This window comes from Arvicola amphibius, chromosome 6 (assembly GCF_903992535.2).
Source record: "Arvicola amphibius chromosome 6, mArvAmp1.2, whole genome shotgun sequence".
Taxonomy (NCBI): domain Eukaryota; kingdom Metazoa; phylum Chordata; class Mammalia; order Rodentia; family Cricetidae; genus Arvicola; species Arvicola amphibius.
The window spans coordinates 39,198,030-39,218,807 of NC_052052.2; the positions used below are offsets into that span (position 1 = coordinate 39,198,030).

General features: G+C 46.2%; 1 protein-coding gene across 1 annotated transcript in view; it reads right to left on the reverse strand.

Moving 5' to 3' along the window:
- The window catches only part of Rab3b (RAB3B, member RAS oncogene family), a 50,913-nt gene extending 30,525 nt beyond the window's left edge, over positions 1-20,388 (reverse strand). Inside the window, exon 1 of the mRNA XM_038334766.1 lies at positions 20,161-20,388. Coding sequence (XP_038190694.1) covers positions 20,161-20,388 — 228 coding nt within the window. The remainder of the gene's footprint in view (positions 1-20,160) is intronic.
- Between the last annotated feature and the right edge of the window lie 390 nt (positions 20,389-20,778).

Below are 20,778 nucleotides of genomic sequence, written 5' to 3' on the forward strand. Positions count from 1 at the left end.
TCTCATAAAGCATAATGAAATCCCTAGATGAATATTCATTTGGACTTTCTATTAATATTAGCTATGCTTACGTCACGATATCAGACCAAAGAAAAGGTGCGGAATAAAGCTGAATACAGAGTATGACCTCAACAATGTTAAAAATTCAGAGGAAGCATACAGAAAAGAATTCAATCAAAACACTAATAAGTACTGAGTGAGATGGCTCAGCAGGAGAGGGAGTTTGCCGCCAGGTCTTACAACCTGAGTTCAATCCCAGGAACCGCGTGGTGGAGGGAGAGAGTCAACTCCATCAGGTTGTCTTCTGGCCTCTACCAGTGTGCCATGGCGTGTGCCTCTTCCACATAGAATAAGTAAGTAAAAATGCAATAGAGTATCAATAATATTTTCTTTAAGGTTGGCTGGCCATAACTTAAACATGCATGTATAACATGCCTGTCTATGCGTGTGCACGTGTTATACACATCTGTGTGTGTAACTGTGGGCAGAGGTGTGTCACAGCATATGGGTAGTGGTGAGAAGACCATCTTGGATGTTGGTCCTTAGCTTCCACCTTGTTTGAGAAAAGGGTCTCTTGGTTGTTTTTCCATTGCATACTTCACGCTAGCTGGCCCTTGAGTCTCCAAGGATTCTCCTGTCTCGCTCTCCTATCTCCCAGTAAGAGCCCCGGGACTATAAACACTCATACCACATGTCTGGCTTTCCCATGGGTTCTAAAGGATTTGAATTCCAGTCTTCACATTTGGATGACAAGCACATTTACGCATGGAGCCAAACTCTCTAGCCTTTAAACTATTTTTAATGACCACATGTTACCTTTATAAAAAAAAAAAACAAGTCCCTAGCAAATACTGATAGTTGTTACTGTTATTAGAAGACACCCAGAGAGAAGGAACTGGGAGAGAAACATGGAGGGACAACCATGAGCTACTAATTGTTATAGCTGGATGGTAGATATATACTATCTATTCTTATTATTATGGTCTAGTGCCATTTATTCTTCCTACTCGAGTATATGCTTGAATTTTTCCACAATAAACAGCTGAAAAAGAAACACCACAAAAATAGGTAGGCTTGAAACAGCACATCTGGGTGGACCACAGGCAGTTCCATTTTCGGAGGGTTTAAAACAGTTTCACAGACTTTCAAATGCTCATTTTTCTACAGTCAAGCATCCCTGAAGCTGGGATGTATCTTACATTTGCTAGCATCTTATGTTCTCTGAAGCATACAACTTAAAGGTGGGGAGGAAGCAGCAAGAGATGCTGAAGCTAGGGCTCAGGTTTTGAACACCAGGCTAAGGCACTTGGACAGTGACACCCGACATGGGGCTATCACCTGGAGATCATTCGGTGACCGTGTACTAGCTAACAAGGCCGTGTTGGAGTGCTGTTGCTTAAATCAGGGGACATGGACTTGTGGAGGAAGCGTTTGAGCCCTTGCTCCCTCTCCTTGTCATCCCTGAGTTCTCATCCTTTCTGCCTCAGAACAGTCATCTTACCCCCATTCTCCTGAAAGCAATGACCATTCCCCCAGAACCTACGCCAGGACCATGACTGATACCCTCTGCTGTGATATTTCAAAGCCAAACCCTCAGCTTGAGGTCTGGCCCAAAAGCCCTACCGAACTCCTTTCCAGATGAGAACGGAGGAGTTACATATAAGAGATGCAAAGAGCTCCCCGGGACCTCTGGGACTTAACTAGAAAGAGAAGTCGGGCGTCCAAGATCTCCAACCTACCCTGAGCTGTGCTTTCCCTCTGGCCTCATTGCTGCTTTCTTTGGGGAGTTGGCCAGAGTCTCCATAGCAGACGAATCCCCTGAGGATCATTTGCATACAGGTGCCAGAGAGGTCTAAAAATAGGATCAACACTCAGCTCCAGGAAGCAAAAGCCTTGAAATGTATTTACAGGGGAAGGGAGACAGCCATCGAAGGAGGGAGGGAGGAGCCTGTCAGAGGCAGCCTGAGAAGAGGCAGCGAAACCACGGGTGCAGGCTGGATCCAAGAGACCCAAGTATCATTTAATCCCAGTGTCCATCTGCTTGGTACACTTAAGATCAACACCCTTCTCTCTGGACTTTGGGTTCTCCATGTTTAAAATAGGGAAGTTAGACCAGATGGCAAATGTTACTTCTGACTCTAAGGAATTACATGCTGTTATTATACATCCCGAGTCAGGACAAAGTGATTATTACAATCAAATAATAACTTCCCACATGGATTGAGTCCATCCTATCAGGAACTATGATAAGTGATTTCCAGGCATTATCACTAGAACAATCCTCATGAAGAGACCGAGTTGAGCAGTAAACCAAAGAGCAAATTCAAGAGACTTGCCAGTGTCCCCATGTTAAGCTGCTGCACTCCGGCTTTCTAACTTCAGGGCCCAAGAGCTTGCCACCCTTCTCTAGTCTCCTCTTCCCAGTTCCTGCCACCATCCATAGCACATTCTTAAGTCTCTGTTTCCTCTGCCTGGAGGAGCTGTACCCCAGCCCTCTTCCGAGAGTCACTCAGAATTCAGCTCACACACCTCCTCCTCCTCCTGTGTGATTCTGTTTCTCTCCAGTCCCCACAGGCAGAAGTATGACTGGCTGCAGCTAGGTACAACAGGGTGTATCAGGCACTGTACCGGTTCCCATCACCTCCCCCAGAGAGATTCTTTTTCACACTTGTTCCACAGAAGACGGAGGTTAAATACCTGGCCTAAGGTCACACAGTAGGAAAGACCCTAACCAGAGGGTCTGAGCTTACAGCCTTCCTTCCCTATCTTCTCTAGGAATTGCCAAAGTGTTTGTCTCCATCACCAGACTGTAAACTCTGTCCGTGAGCTCTTTCTACTACAAACTCTGGTTTTGGTTAGTTGGTTGGTTGATTGTGAATGTTTGAAATAACACCTTCCTGGGAGGTCATTTGAAACAGCATACCTAGGGGACAAATGGGGCTAGAATCAAGACTAAACCAAACAGATAACGCCCATAACTCTCTCTGCTATATTAAACCTCTTTGGGAAGGTGGTCACAAATTTTTATTTTTATTTTTTTAGCTCTGTTCACCTAGGCACTCACTTCTATGTTCATATCAGGTATGACATCACCTCTTTCGAGACACAGTCTTTCTTTGTAGCCATGGCTGTCAGGATTAAGCGTATGAGTCGCCACTTCCAGCCCAAGAAACCTCCTAAAATTATTCTTTTTTTTTTCTTTTTGGTTTTTCGAGACAGGGTTTCTCTGTGCAGCTCTGGAGACTGTCCTGGAACTATCTCTGTAGACCAGACTGGCAGTGAGGTCAGAGAGATCGACCTGCCTCTGCCTCCCAAGTGCTGGGATTAAAGGCGTGCACCACCACCGCCCGGCTCCATTCTTTTCTTTTTAGTATTCCTTCTCTTCAGCACTTACTTGTCCCTTAGTTTTGTGTGTGTGTGTGTGTGTGTGAGAGAGAGAGAGAGAGAGAGAGAGAGAGAGAGAGAGAGAGAGAGAGAGAGAGACAGAGACAGAGAGAGAGAGAGAGTGTGTGTGTGTGTGTGAGAGAGAGTGAGAGAGACAGAGAGAGAGAGACAGAGAGAGAGAGAGAGAGAGAGAGTGTGTGTGTGTGTGTGTGTGTGTGTGTACGCACATGTGTGTGAACATAGGGGTGGGCTGTGAATGTAAACACGAGAGGACAATATCAGATGTCTTCCTGTACCACTTGCCACCTCATATTTTGAGACAGAATCTTTCACTGAACTCAGAGCTCACTGAGTTGACTACACTTGGGGTTCGGTGGGTCTCCAGGAGCCACCTGACTCTGCGCCCTCAATACTGGGGTTACTGACGCATGCCTAGGCTTTTACACGGGGATCTGACGTTGACCCTCATGCCTGCACATCAAGCAGCTCACCCCCTGGGACATCTCCCCAGGCCCTCCCTACTTATCACTTAAACACTGTAAGCACTTAATGGGGAAGGGTACCACACTAGGGAATTGAGGATCAAGTGCATTTGAGTTCAAATACCAGCTCTGCCACTTCCTAGCATGTGATCTTGGACCAGTTATTTGGCATCCTGAGAACTAGGCTTAACTGAAAAGTAGTGCTATCAATCATGTTCTTTTCTGGGCCCTGCTGGGAGGGTAAATAGCGCTGTGACAATGCTTTGGCAGGTGTACAGCTCTGTCTAAACATGAGTCATGTTCATTCAGCTTACAGCTTGCCCTCAATCTGCTGCTCTTTCCTACGGAGCCCATAAACCTCAGATTCCCAGGAGCGGGAGGTGCAGGGAAGTACGCAGAGGGAGGAACAGGAGCGCGAGCATGCACGTGCCAGGGTAGAGTCTGCAGAACAAACTGCCGCTAGACAGAAATTCAAGGGCTAATTATGCCCCTGCAGGTGGTAAATTCCAGGGCAGGCTTTGGGCTTAATCCCTTGACACAACCATACTCTGGTGGGACAGAGCTCTGTCCAGTGAGGATATCTTTCTCTCCTTCCAAAGCAGCACCTCACGACAGCCTGAGCGGAAGGGATTCTCAGTCACCTCAGGTTTTCTCTGATCGCTTGTTCTTCTGCCTTTCCTTCCGTATCTCTTCCCTTCTTCCCTTCCACGGCTAGAAAAAGAAACTGGAAAGTTCAGCTTGGAGCCCTATTAAAAACTGTCAGCTTCAGGGCTGCGGAGATGGCTCTGTGGTTAAGAGCATGGGCTGCCCTTCCAGAGAGAATCTGGGTTTGAATCATAGCACCCACATGCTAGCTTCTGATCATCTGTAACTCCAGTTTCAGAGGATCTGATGGCCTCTTCTGGCCTCTGTGGATATCAGCTATGCACATGGTGTATGGACTTACACAAAGGCAGAAACACCCATACACATAAAATCCTAACAATAAATTGTCAGCATTGCCCAGCACATAGCATAGCCCCAGATACTTCAGGGGTTAAGGTGGGAGGATTATTTGTACCCAGGAATTCAAGGGCAACTTGGACAACATATCAAGACTCCATCTTAAAAATAAAAATTAAAAAAAAAACCTGTTTCTGCTGAGGAGGCTGGAATGAAGGAGGTAGAAGCCTGGCGTCCTCTTCAATTGCTCTCAACCTAATTTTTTTTTTTTTTTTTTTTTTGAGATCTCTCACTGAACCTGCTGGCTAATAAGCTCTGGGTTTGCTGAGTCTGAATCCTCAACACAGGCGCATGCTGTCACACTTGGCTTTTGGCATAGATGTTGGGGATCTGAACTTAGGTTTTCATGTCTGCAAGTGCTTTACCCACTGAGCCATTCTCCCTAGCTCCCAGAACCAACCAGGGCTTGGTGCTGGAGACACAGACATGAGTCAGGTCCTCCCACCACCCTGGGAAATTTCAATCTGGGGAGAAGACCCTGTAGTTTAGATGCTTGCGGTGCAGCTGGCAGGGGTGGGAAATTAAGAAGGCTCCAACCCAGGCTGGAGACCCAAAGAGATGATGCTTGGACTGAATTTTTAAAGTCGAGGGTTTTCTGACAGAGAATGAGAAAAGAGGGGTGTGCTCAGGAGGGAGGAGAGGACAGCCTGGGCAGGGCATGAAGGAAAAGAGTCACAGCCCAGAAAACCAAAGGAGAGGGCACAATTAAGTGTAAGTGGTATTCTGGATGAGATCCTGGGAGAGAAAGAGGACACTGGGTGAAAATGTAAATCACACAGGGTCAGTGAGCTGACTCCAGGGGAGGGCGGTATGTGGTAAAAGTGCTAACTGTGCAACCCTGGTGGCCTGATTCCCAGAATGCACACGGAGAAAACAAACAAATAGATTCAATGGTTTGATGCTGGAATCCGGGAGTCCTAAGACTCCCATGGTGAACCCAGAGGCAGAGAAGGAGATTCATTCACACAGTAGCCAGTCCAGGGCCAGAAATAATCAGAGTCAGAGTCACTGCCTCAACACAATGGGAGGGGAAAACTGACTCCTGAAAACTGACTTCTGGCCATGTGTGCACCCCCACACAGACACAGAGGAATAGGGGGAGGGGGGAGATGAGGACAGAAGACAATGATATGAACTATAAACTTAGAATGTATTGATACAGCAATGTGCTGTGCTAATGCAGAACGGGACTAACAGGGTAGTGAATGGGGAACGTTGGGAAGTCTGTATTCATTTTGAAATTTTTTTTGTAACTCTTAAGACTGTGTTTTGGTTTTGAAGACAGGGTCTCAGGGAGCCCAGGGTAGCCTCTTTGTGTAGCTCAGGATGATTTTGAACTCCTGATCTTTTCTCCTCTCAAGTGCTGGAATTACAGGTGTGCACTATCAGGCATAAATTTAAGACTTATTTATTTATTTATTTATTTATTTATTTATTTATTTATTTATGTATTTATGTATTTATTTATCTATCAGTATTCCCAGTATTGAGTTCTGGGACTGGAGGTGTGGCTGGTAGGCTGCCAGAAGGGTAAGTAACTAACGATGACCAGGCAGAATTTTCTGTGAATTGATAGGCAGCCTGGCCTTTCCCATCCACGCACCCACGCACCCACGCACCCATACACCCACGCACCCACCCCACTGGCATGACAGTGATTGGAAAGAATGAGACTCAGAGTGGGATTCTCTGTTTGGGTTACCGCTGCCGTCTCGGGGTGAAATACTTGGAATCAGGCGGCAAAGGGAAAGAGGAGACAGCCAGGCTTATAGCTGGTCTTCAGGAGAGAGCTATGGACAGGGGTGAGCAGCACACACTGGTAATTCCCAACACTTGGGAGGCTGAGGCAGGAGGATCAGAAATCATGACCATCCTCAGCTATAGAGAGAGTTCAAGGCCAGCCTGGGGTACATGAGGCCCTAGATGAAAGGGGAAGAAGGATTTTGGAACAAAACTGAAGAAGGCTGAAATTTGAAACAGTGGGATGAGTAGAACGTATGCCTTAGTTCCGAGCTGGAGCAAAACTGTGGCTCAAGGGGGAAGGAGAGAAATGCCCTGGACATGACTTCCTACGCATCGGGGCCTGAGCTCAGAGCCTCTGCGTCATTCACAGAGCCGGCAGACTTCACAGAGGAAGATGAGAGGCACAGGAGCACAGACGATGAGCCACTTCCAGTGGTCACCTGGCAATCCAGGTGAAGGGCAACGGTGTAGGGGAAGGACGCAGCCGCAGAAGGAAGGCCTTTCAGCTCCCTATACTCCCACCTCTTCCCTTAGCAACACATCAGGCAAGATCCAGGGAAGCTTGAGAACCCTGGTTTTCCACAGCAACTGGTCAGAGCCCTGCTGTGTCCCCATCTTCCACTGGCATGGAGGCAAAGCAGTTAGACTCCCATCTAATTTCTAATCTCTCTGCTGATGACTCAGCCTTCTCAGACTCATGGCTTGTGATCCTAGAAGCGACAGTGGCCATCTCAGACCAGTCACACAACACAGCCTAACAGAACAGTCAGCGCTAGTTCCTGCTCCTTCCCTCACTGTGTAACTTTACGCTGGATTGCTGAGCATCTGTTCCGAACATGGCACTAAGGTCTTTCCTTGGAGGGTCTTGTTGGGCCTTCACTAAATACTAAGAAGTTGCCGTTGGTATTCGTCCTGCCTTATGGTCAAAGTAACTGAAATTCAGACACTGCTGGTGCCGGGTATCCATTCTGCTTGGGCTGCAGCTGAACTAACTGAGCCCCACGTCATCTTGTATCAAACATTCGGCAGCTCCTTAGGGCAGTAGTCCACCCCCAATAAATATAATTCTGAATATTTTCATCATTTACTGAGTGTTTTACTAAAACCCTTAGTGTGTGTGTGTGTGTGTGTGTGTGTGTGTGTGTGTGTGTGTGTGTGTGTGTGTGTGATGCATCCCAGGCAAATGTGTGGAGGTCAGAGGACAACTTCTGTGGTGATTTGAATAAGACTGGTCTACATAGATGCGCATGCTTGTTTTGAATTCTTGAATTCTTGGTTACCAGCTGAAGTTTCAAAAGTCCAAGCCAGATCCAGTCTCTCTTTCTCTCTGTCTCTCTCTCTCTGTGTATGTGTGCGTGAGTGCATGCGTGCGTGTGTGTGTGTGTGTGTGTCTGTCTGTCTGTCTCTCTCTCTCTCTGCCTGTCTGCCTGCAACTTGCAGATCTGATGTGAGCTCTTAGCTACTGCTCCAATGCCATGCCTGTCTCCTTTCCGATGTGATAATAATGGATTAACCCTCTAAAACTATAAGCCAGCACCAATTAAATACTTTCTTTTATAAGAATTGCCTTGGTCATGATGTCTCTTCACAGCAAATAGAACAAACAGAACAAAGACTGCTTCAGTTAGTTGGCCTTGCTTATCATTCCAGCTAGTTGGTCATGAGTTTCTAAGGATTCGCCTTTCTCGGCCTCCCATCTCCCCATGCTGGGATTACAGGCACACACTACTGCAGCTGGCTTTTGGGGGGGTTCTGGGGATCCAATTGCAGGTCCCCATGCTTGTGCCATCCCCTCCGCTCCCAAAGCTCTTCCCTATAATATGTATAGCTCTAAACAACACGGAGTACCTTTTGAAGTCAGACAGGCACTGGTTCAAATTTGGACTCTGAAACTTACTTTTACCTTTGTGAACTCCTATACGCCCCCACTTCCTCAGGCAACAACAGCCCCCGCCTCCAGAGACTGTGGATGAACTGATGGAAGCGCTGAGCACAGTGCTGGCGAAGAGCCAACAGTCAGCTCCTGGCAGCCTTGTGGGAAACTTTATTAACCCATCTTCAGGTGAGGGCATTTTACATAAACAGCATCTGCTGTGTATCGCCACAACAATTATGGACGTGTTACATGGAGAGGGACAGCAGGCATTTAGAACAAGAAGAGCCCTGCTGCTGCCTCCAGGGCTCTGAGAGCACAGATCAAGAGAGAACAAGACCCCCACCCCAACTCACACACAAGCACGTGTGGTTAGTACTGGGGCATCTGTCTGCATTATAATTGGCTTCATTTGGCCTCTTGTCTGTCCAGGTCAGTCATGGCAAGCCCAAGCGTCCTAGGCCACCCCTTATCACTGGAGTCTGCCACCCAGCTCATAATATTCTCTTAAAATCTTCCGTTCTAGCATTATCTCTCCCCTCTTTTTGTCAACAACTTAATCTAAGTGTTTCCTTCCCCTGCTGGCCACAATTGAAACCCAGCCCTAAGGACACACCTTCCTCCAAAACCTCCATATTGCTGATTGCTTCCTTTCTCATCACCCTTGCATGACTAAGTCGAGAGGTGAGATAGATGTTGCTTCTCCCTCCTGCTTGCAGCTTCTCCCTCCTGTTTGCAGCTTCTCCCTCCTGTTTGCAGCTTCTCCCTCCTGTTTGCAGCTTCTCATTCCTGCTTGCAGCTTCTCCCTCCTGCTTGCAGCTTCTCCCTCCGGCTTGCAGCTTCTCATTCCTGCTTGCAGCTTCTCCCTGCTGCTTGTGGCTTCTCCCTACTGCTTGAGGCTTCTCCCTGCTGCTTACAACTTCTCCCTGCTGCTTGCAGCTTCTCACTCCTGCTTGCAGATTATTCTGCTTCTCTCCTTCACAAAGCAAAACAACACACCCCCAGCTTTGTATCTCATATCATGAGGCTATGCCACTCACCGATCCCTCTGTTGGCCAGAGAATAGCAACAGGTTCACCTGCCTGCCTCCATAATTCTCAGCGGTTGGAATCCACCAAGATGAGCTTTCCAGCATCTTGGACTCATTTTCTGGGACTCCTGCAATGATGCTCTTCTGTAACCACCCCCCCCCCCGCTACCCTAGGTCACGCCTGCACCTCATCATTAATAGCAGGAATTTTAAGCCTCCCATCCTAAAACCACCTGGACCATTGCTGCCCACTTCTCAGGTCCCCTTCAACCATCTTTATCCCCTACCATCTCTTCACTGTCCCTTAGTCCCGTGTCCTGCCTCCCTCTCTGTCAATCTGGAATCCTGGTGTCAATTATAACAATGACTTCTCTGCCCATATGCCAGCCCCTGGCCCCATGGGCCCTTGGCTGGCCTGCCATACGCAACAAAACCACCTTTTCTCAAAACCAACTCTTTGCCTATTCTGTGCCTGTATCCATGAAGCAAAGACTTGTCGAGGGAAACACAAGTGTGCTTCAGACTCATGACTAGATGAACGCCAGGGTATTAGCATTCATTTCAAGGGAAATCATGAGGCTCATTGGCAATCAGATCACACCTGCCCAGTCTGTTCACTCCCCAACCTTCCTCGATGGTGTCCTCTCTCTCTAAATCTCTTGTCTCTTCCTCCTACCCTGACTCTGATGCCCTTATTCAAAAGAACGTCTACCAGCTCACTCAACCCTAAACTGCACCTGTGCCCAAGCCTTCCGCTTTCTCCCTGCTTGCTGGGGACACAGTGTGTACCCCAGCAGGCACTGGCCCTCTGCTCCTGAACTCATGCAGCTCCAGGATCCTGTTCCAAGAGTTTTCCTCCATCCTAGGTTTCTGCTTCTTTTCTTTCCACGGATTGTCCCTCAGACTTACCAGGATTTCATCCCAATTACCAAAACTGCTTGTATCCAGGTTACTAAAATCCTCTGTATTGCTAAGCCCCGTGGTCCTCTACCGTCGCATATATAACCTCTTAATTCCACGTAGTTGAAATTCCTTCCCCTTTAAAACTGTCCTTTCTTGGCTGCCAGGATACTATATTTTCTCTTTTTTAATCTCCCTTGCCAATGCTTCACCTTCCCAGCATTATATATTATTATGTTTTTTGAGACAAGATCTTATGCAGCTCAGACTGGCATCAAGCATACCATGTAGTCAAGGATGACCTTGAACGGATCCTCCTGCCCCCACCAGAGTGCTGGGATTAGAGGTGAGCACCACGACGTGTAACTTCAGATCTTCTACCTCGCTCCCTTGCTGATCTTCATCTGTTTCCTAGTTTTAAATACTATTTAGAGTGCTGAGGACTGGATTCAGGGCCTCCCGAGTCTTAGTTTCAAATACTGCCTATGTGGGAATGACTTGTTCATTTCTCTCTACAGCCAGGACTTCTGTCTTAAGCAGCTGACTCACTAATTCAGCGGCTTATTCCCTATAGCTACTTGATTATCTTCAGCTGAATCCAATTTAATGTAAACTAGTTGAGCCCTATCTTGACTCTCCAAACCCTGGTCGTCCTATGGCCTTCCCTGCCCAGTCAGAGGTTTCTCCAACCCTCCTAGCTCAAGTCACCATTATTCTGGCTTCCATTTCTGGAAATCTTACTCAGTTCTCCCTGATTTTTTTTTTCTTAGTTCATCCTAATTCACTCTTTCGTTTGTTTGGGTTTTGTTTTTGTTTTTCGAGACAGGGTTTCTCTGTGTAGCCTTGTCTGTCCTGGGACTCGCTCTGTAGACCAGGTTGGCCTCGAACTCAGAGATTCACCTGCCTCTGCCTCCTGAGTGCTGGGATTGAAGGTTTATGCCACCCCACCCAGCCCAATTCACTCTTAAAACAGATCTCATACTGTCTCAGAGAGCTCCTGCTAAACATGAAGGTGGAAGTAGGTAAGGTGTGCTGAATTAGTGGTGATGCTTACACAGCTTTGTGACTATGGTCAACGTCACTGAATGGGTCCTCAAAAGCTGTTCCAGGGCTGCAGAGATGGCTTAGTGGTTAAGAGCACTTGCTGCTCTTGCAGACAATCTGAGTTCAGTTCCCTGCACCCACACACAACCCCCCTAACTGCAGTTCTAGAGGCTCTGATGCCCTCTTCTGACCTCCACGGGTGCCAGGCACGCACATAGTACACATACATATATGAAGCCAAAACACTCACACACAGAAAATAAATAAACCTTAAAAAAAATTAAGCATTAAAAAAAAGTTCTTGCAAATGTCCTTTCTTCTCCCTGTCAATCCTCTCCCTGACACAACCCTGAGACTCTTGTATTCGTTTGTCAAGATGTGGTACAAATTGACTCCAATAGTGAAGCCTTCAATGACCTTCCCAGGAAGAAGTAGCTCTTCACGTGTGTGTAGTTGCTCGTGTGTGTGTGTGTGTGTGTGTGTGTGTGTGTGTGTGTGTGCGCACATTGTGTGTGGAAGCCAGATGTCGATGCTGTGTGACTTCTCCTATCACTTTTTTCTTTGAGCTAGAGTCCCTCACGGAACCTTGAGTTCATCAGTTCGTCTAGGCTGACTGACCAGCGCTACAGACAGCTCTCTTTCTCTGGGGAGTTCTGGGAGACACCTTCCCAAGCCCTGTTTTCACATGGGTACACCAACTCAGATTCTCTCCTGTGGGCAGCAGTCACTTTACTGCTTGCGCCAGCCCCCTAGTCCCAATCCCCATCTCTTTATCTGATAGAATATATTATTTTATATTTATATTGCTTGTTTGCCCTCTGTGGCAGTGCTTAGCCCATAGAAATGCATGTAATACATATTTATTGAATGAATAAATGTTCAAAGGAAGTTTACCTTATTTTTTTCACTGGTCAGGGTAAATGAAAGGTGATCAAAGCAACCCCCCCCCCCCCAATCTATCTTGTGGACTCTCTCAAATAGTCAGGTGGGATCACTGGTTAATTCGTTTACAGATTCCAAAGGTAAACTATGCCTGCAATTCTGACCTGGCTTCCCACAGTCTTTGTTGTGATTGTAAAATCAGATGAAACCTCCTCTAGCAACTGGCTCCCGCAGGCTTCGGGGAGATGAAAGTGTCAGCATGTCTCTGTAGACACACTGAGAAACTTGCTGCCTAGGAAAATCGATTTTGATTATCGGGAGAGCCAAGAACAACCCGGTGCACGCGGCCGAGAACAGTGTGGTGCACTGGGCAACAGCCTCACACCATAGAGCCAGAGGAGCTTGCCACCCTGTCAGCCTCCTGGCTCTCCTGCCCGGCCCACCATCTCTCATAGGTCTCCAGATTAGGATCAGATGCGGCTCTGTGTGTGTGTGTGTGTCTGTCCGTCTGTCATCTATCCGTCTGACTCCACAGTAAGGTTTCAGCAAGCCTGACTTTGCTGAAGCCTCGAATCGCATGCTTCGTCTTGGCTTTCACATTACTCCCCATCCCTCTGACTCCTACATCTATCTCTAAATTGCTTCCAAATTTAGGTGAAGAAGAAAGGGAGGACCATTTATTGATCTCCCTCGGACCTTAATAAGAACTATTTGTTGAGTGTGTGCTCTGAGCCGAGCATTATTGCTTTAAAAACCGTCGCCGACAGTCAGTGACGTAACGGAGGTACACAAGTGCCATGGTCGCTGAGCACTCTGAGGAACCGGCTGAAAGGAGACAAGAGAGCAGCGGGCCTGGGAACCGGGCAACACCTGTGCGTCCTTTAAGCACGCCGGAGAGGCCAGCCAGCCCTTCCTTGGTTCTGATGTGAACCTATTGCTGCATCCTATGGCAAGGACCAGGCCTGGAACGATGAAGGTCGTCAGATAGCTTTGAAAGCTGTGGATGTGTGAGAGGCTGAATCCCAGCTCCACGTCAAGGGATGAGACTTGAATCACACCTCAGCATTTCCCAGCTTTGAGCTCCAGGCCTGAGGTTCAAACAGGCCTGTTCTTTTCTTCAGGACCCAGAGGACAGATGAAAGAGGCCCTTCATCCTGTGCTTAGTTTCTACCCACCCCCACCCTCTGCCGTGAAAATTCAAGTGAGTAGGAAGGACACATCCCCAACCTAGCACCACCAAGTCCTGCATAGAGTCTATTGAATGAATTAAACAAGGAAGTCTACCACTGAGTCCTGCGCAGGGAACCTGACATCTCTGACCTCAACCATCCCCTTTCCCTTAAAAAAAAAATTATTATTATTTATATTAGAGGGGCAGGGTATATTGTGCTCCTGGATGCAGGCAGAGGTCAGAGGGCGATTCTGTGGTGTATATGTCCATGGCTTCCAGAGATTGACCTCAGGTCATGAGAACTCATGGAAAGCACTTTTACACGCTCAGTCATCTTGCCAGCCCCAGCGATCCTTCTTTGAGGACGTGATTACCTGGGCCAGAAGGGAGGTGTGAGATATACAAAGAGCTATTTAAAGCAAACACAAGGAGCAGAGAGGTGACTCAGTAGCTAAAGGCACTTGCTGTGCAGGCCTAATGCTCCAAGTTCCATCCCTGGGACCCACGTAAAGGTGGAAGGAGAGAACCGACTCCATAAAGATGACCTATGACCTACACACACACACACACACACACACACTACACCACATGAGTGTTCACATTTGTATCATACAGACACAGCTAACAAATAATAATAAATTTTTTAAAACCTTAAGCACGTATGAAATGAATTTCCATGATTGACAGTGTTCACAGTTCTTCCTAAGGGCCTTTCCTTCCCTTGCCTTGCCTTCCCTTTCCTCCCCTCCCCTTCCCCCACTTGTTCTTCACAACAACCCATGAAGCAGACAGCCAGAATTATTTCTCCAGATTTGGGGAACAAGTGCAGGGACAGGAGAGAGGACCGCTCACATCGTACAAGCAGGGCAGAGATAGAACCCAAGACGCTAGAGTCCTAGATCGACTTTGTCCTTCCCCAGACCTGTGGATTCTTCCCCTGACCAGCATATCAACAGGCCACACATAGAGGTGGCAGGAGCCCTTCCTGCTCTCCTCTTCCCATAGTCTCTCAGGGTTGCTTGGCAACCAGAACAAGCAATAAAGGGCCTCTCTCCAGTTGGGTCTGTGGCCCTGAAGGTACTCAAACACATTTGTGTACACTCTAGCTCCCTATTAATGAGGCTCCACCCCTAACCCTACCTCCCCAGTAAGATTTTCTTCTCTGACACTCATTTACTGGCTTCTCAGGAAACAGGGGAAATACTCAAGGACCTATGTGACCAGAGAACCGAAAGAGCAAGGTACCCAACATTGTCACCACCATCATCCATTATCCCCAGAGATAACAAAAACTCCAGTAGTGTGTGGTTCTGCCGAGGGACACTCCTACCCTCCCTTCTCCCCTCTCCCTGTGGAGAACAGCTTCCTGAAATGCCTTAGGAGAGCTTACTGGGCTGGAGAAACTAAATAAACACTTTCTACTCTGGTGAGTCACTAGGTGCCAGTTTAGCACTTCTGCAATGGGCTATGGGAAGACTTGGGAGGGGACTCAAGAGTCCTTTCTGTGTGGACCAGGAGCTAGAACCTAAAATAGACCCTCACATGTCTTCTATGTGGCAGGCACTACGCTCTGCTGTTGTGTTTACACTCCTCCACAATCTATAGAGTGTTACAATAGGAGATATTAGGTACTCATAGACACACACAACTTTAAAAATAACCACAGCATTTTTGCGTGAAAAGTATAGAATATGAAAAAAGTATAGAATGTGTATGTGTTTTCCTTCCTCTAACTTTACGATAAATCAAATCTAGTAAATTCCTAAGTCTCATTTCTAGTCTCTGTGTTACTCTGTCACTATCTCAGTGTAATAGACTAAGTGTCTTGTGTTCTCCTGAAATTCTTATGTTGAAACACTAACTTGAAATGCATCTGTATTTGAAAATGGGACAGCTAAGATGTCATTAACACTATTAAGGCATAAGGGCGAGACCTTGATTTAGCAGAATTAGTATTCTGAGAGACACCAAGAACCTTAACGCTCTGTTTCTCTTGCACGGCCACACAGATGGAAGGGAAGAGGTGTCCTTCGCAACCCTGCCTGGACTGTGATCTCGGACTTGCCTGCACAACTATGGGAAACCCATTTCTGCAACACCTAGTCTGTGGTGCTTGTTACTGCAGCTCAAGTAGACTACCACACTGGCTGCCTTAGTGGCCTTTTATTGCTGTGGCAAAACACCATGACCATGGCAGCTTATTTTTAAAGAGCATTTACTTAGGGGCTCACAGCTCCAGAGAGGAAGAGTCCATTGACACCATGGTGGGGAACATGGCAGCAGACAGGCCAACTTGGTGCTGGAGCGGTAGCCGAGGGCTCTCATTTTTATCCACAAGCACAAGGTAGAGAAAGATAACTGGGAACGACGTGAGCTTTTGAAATCTCACAGTCTGCCTCCATTGACACAGCTCCTTCAACAAGGCCACACATCCTAATCCTTCACAAACAGTTCCACCAACTGGGGACCAAGTTTTCTAACATACAAGCCTGTGGGGGACACTCTCACCCAAACCACCACACTTGCTTTGAAGCCTTATTATTGTTACTAGTATTAAAGCTTTATTATAAATAACCTGCAGCCGGGCGGTGGTGGCGCACGCCTTTAATCCCAGCACTCGGGAGGCAGAGGCAGGAGGATCTCTGTGAGTTCGAGGCCAGCCTGGTCTACAAGAGCTAGTTCCAGGCCAGGCTCTAAAAAAGCTGCAGAGAAACCCTGTCTCGAAAAACAACAACAAAAAAAATAAATAAATAACCTGCAAAAGCAATCACACAGTAAAATTATTCAGGCCCAAAGTCTATACATTCCAATGATTTTGATAGTCAGAATAGCAATTCTGAAGCAGTTATGTTTTACATTTTCTATGACTTATATTTTTATGCAGTTATCCAATACACACACTAGAAAAATACATAACAGAGTGAAATCTAGAAAAACAATTAGTTTTATATCATTTTTCATGACTCCTGTAATCTTTAGGTTTAGACCATTAAAAACTATCCAAGCCATTGGGTGACTTTAATTGCCCTTCTCTTTTATAACTTGGTCAATATCTATGTATTTATTTTTAAATGGTTTCACGGTGTTTAACTGATATATAAAAGTGAATTTAATGTATACAGTTTGGCGGACTTGGATCCAAACCACAGTTCCTTTATCTCATTTCCATCCATCCTTCATCTAAAGCCAGAAATTTTTGTAAGATGCAGTTCTGTTTTTGTCAAAATCCTTCCACGGTTCCCCCAATGCTTATCATCAAGGCCTCCAAACATATCCATTTAAGGAAGAGAAGTTCAGGTACAGCACACACATAGATTACAAATGCACAAATCTGTGCACAGACTATGTTAAGATATATAAAGATGAAATAGGAGCTAGAGAGATGATTTAGTCTGCAAAGCATTAGCTGTGCAAGCCTGGGGACCTGAGGTCAGGTTCCCAGCACTGGGTGAAGCCAGATGTTCACTGTGATCTTGGCTTTGCCAAAGCAGAGACGGTCCTGGTGCTAGCTGGCCAGCTAACCTTGCCACATTGGTGAGCTCTGGGTCTAATGAGAGACCCTGTTTCAAAAGATGAGGTGAAGAGCAAGAGAGGAAGAAGCCCAGGGTAATGGTATGGGTCAATGGGTAAAGGCACTTACCTTCTAATGACATGGGTTTGATGACCTGAGTTCGATCCCCATACACAAACAAGAACTCTAGGATTGGAGAGAGGGCTCACATGCCAACCATTTAAGAAAATCCAAGTTTGCTTCCCTGGGATGTCTCTTAACTGTCTCTAACTCAAACCCCAGGGAATCTGCCTCCCTCTTCTGGCCTCCTCAGGCACTGCACGCTCACATGAACAAACCCACACAGACACAAATATAGTTCTTGAAAATTGATCTCTGGTCTCTCTATGTATGCACACATACATGTGGGCATGCACTCTATCTACACAAATACAGACACAGAAAAAATGAAATAATATTTAAATTTTAATATAAACAGTATAGAAGTTATCATATTTGCTACATGGAAATCCTTGGGAAAAAAATGTAAGCAAAGCGATGAGATTTGACAAAGTCAGGTCTAATGAGAGCCTCATCGATTTTACCTAGAAACACGACTGACAATGTCCTTGTGCCAGGAAGCTGTAGATTGGGCAGTCAACTACTTTCTTATATTCACTTGGGGTCATTATACTTAGCATAGTCTTCAATAGGAGGTTTCTTTACAGGACTCTTTAAAAACCACACACCCATTGTGGGGTTTCATTTAGTTAAAACTAAGTAGCATAATCAATAAATCTACTTAAGCCAGGCACATCAAAACTGCAAACGCTCTTAGTACACGAGGGTGTAAGGGAGTCACTACTGCCAAGCCTGCAGACTGGCAGAATGCCTCTTGCCTCAAGATTTTTCAGCTGTAGGATATGTGACCATCTAGTATAGAAACCACAAAGGAAATCCATGCCAATCTACATAGTTAAAATAAATTCATTTTGCATTAATAGATTTTAAAACAAGTTCTAATATTTTCTTCAGTTCTCTAAGGAGGTATCAGGCATGTGCCATCTGGTCAATGGCAAGAGTTGTCTGTGTTTTATGCAAGGTTTTCCCAACCCCCAGTCAGCTGCCTATAGCAGACCTCTCTCCCTCTCAGTCTTGATCCAGTTTTAAAGTGTTGATCACCTACACACGTGTGCTTTCATGCAGTCCTGTGCTGGGGTTGACATCAGATAATGTAAGTGAAAGTACCTAGCACACAGTAGGTCCTTCCATGTATTCATCAACGCTCATCACAAGGTAGTTAGACTACATCAGTGGGTCTCCAGTTCTAGTCTGCCTTAAAATCACCTGCTAGCACAGATTTGGGGTTCTAGCCTGCCTTAAAACTGCCTGCTAGCACAGATTTGGGGTTCTAGCCTGCCTTAAAACTGCCTGCTAGCACAGATTTGGGGGTCCTAGTCTGCCTTTAAACCACCTGCTAGCAAGATTTGGGGGATTATGTCCAGCATTTTGGATTCATTACATCTGTGGTGAGGCCCAAGAATGAATTTCTAACAAATCCCCAAGTGTTACTGATGTGCTTGAATCACAACTGGAGAACAAATGAATTAGACAACCTTCAGAGCTTCTCTATTTCTAATGGTTTATGATGTTTTAGTTCCTTTAGTAGGGAGTCAATAGACACTCACCCCTCTAGAAATTAATATTTAACATTATTTTAAGTGGGAATGTGGTCTGTCTATGATTTCAGACGCACAATGTGGAGAAAACACAGCACATAATTCAGAATTTGAAGATCTGAGTTAAAATGTCACTTTCTAGCTGTGTGGTTGACTCAAGACAAGTTAATCTCTGAGGTTTTTATTTCTTCTGTAAAACAGGGCTGCTATATTGAAATACTGTGTGCCTATAAGTGGAAGTTGACTTTAATCCCACCACTCAGGGGGCAGAAACAGGTGAATCCCCATAGTGAGTTCCACACCAGCCAAGGCTAAAAAATGAGACCCTGTCTCAAAAAAAAAATGCTGTGTACTTCAAAACATGTCTGTATATTAATATATGAGAAATAGTTTATAAAAATAGATGTAGACTCTCCAGCAAGATACATGTACAATATATTATCATACACTTATTAAGTATAATAGACAATAGCATCACACGGTTTGACTATTTCACAAATTTTCAAGATTTCCAGTCGCAAGGCTAAACTATTTGCTGAGCACTCTGACGAACTTCTCAAATAGGCACAAGCTTTCTTAGTGCCACCATCAGACAGTAAGAGAAGCTGAGCCTCCACCTTCCAAGAAAGTCAGACCTCCATGACCCTTTCCTCCCAGTGTTTGGACCTCTGTGTATGTTCTTCCAACACTCAATTAGTAACCCAGAGAATACTCTAAGGCTGTGAGACTAACAGGCATTGCCATTTTTCTCCTTGGTTTCTTAGCTCTCACGCTGGGGGAAACCAGCTGTCATACATACAATGAAGATGGTAAAGCAGCCCCATGAAGATGCTAAGACAGCCAGATGGGAAGAAAGGAAGGAAGGCCTCCTGCCAACAACCAACACCAGACATGTGAGTGAGCCGTCTTGAAAGTGGATCCTCCAGCCCTCAACAGCCCTTCACTTGACTGCAACTCAAGCCAATATCTGGCTACACACGTCACAAAAGGCCCCAAGTGAACCCTACTGTTAGACCCACTGAGACAGGAAGGTGATCAGTTATTGCTCTTGTTTTACACCACAGAGTGATTTGTTATGCAATGATCGAGGACTGATTTGTATACATCTATGGTGTATGCATTGTGTCCAGGAACTACACACGCAATCATCTATAACTAGACAAGAAGGAAAGGGTGGCCGAGAGGGCTTAAATAACTTAGTCATGTTCCCATGACTTGTAAGTGGTAGAAGTAGAACTGAAACCCAGTCTGTAACTCTAATGCCCAGTTTCTTGATCTATAAAAGCCAGAATAAAGCCTTTCGGAAGTTAAGCAGCAACTGAATGGAGAATAAGTATGCAGGGGAAGAAAATGGGGCAATGGAAGCCCAGACCTGAAATGGCATTGTTGTCTGATGCTGTGAGACCCAGAAGCTAGTCCCACCTCCCAGGCCGTGTGCCCATAGCTCCGTCCCATTCTGTTCACAGTGCCTAGCACTCACCCATATCTGCAGCTTCACACGCTTCTCATGGCGGTAGACTGTCTTCACTTTGAAGTCGATGCCCACGGTGCTGACGAAGGCCGGGGTGAAGGTGTCATCAGCATAGCGGAAGAGGAAGGAGGTCTTACCAACGCTGCTGTTGCCAATGATGAGCAGCTTGAACATGTAGTCAAAATTCTGGTCAGAGGCATCTTTGACTCCAGTTTTACCCTCAGTTACTGAAGCCATCTGCAAGAGAGGCCCGTAGTTACTCTGACGTGACTCGGAGTCACCAGCCTTCTAATGGTCACCGACCATGGCAGAAGAAATACTGCTCAGAGCTTCCCCACCAGTGTTCGCGCCCCAGATGTTGTCTCAGGATTGGGGTGGAACCCGGCGCCTCCCATTCCTTCTTTCAACAAATATTTGCTGAGCACTTTGCTCTGGGGTGAGCCCTCTGCTGAGCATAGGGGTGGGGGTGTTCAACTATGAATCAGACATGGTGACTGATCTCCAGGTTGCTACAGAAAACAATCCAAGAATAGGAAAACACGATTAGCAGAACAGTAGATAAAACACAAGCCTGGTAGGCCCTAGTGTACTCTGGAGACCTGGTCATCAAGGAGAATCCCCTGTAGG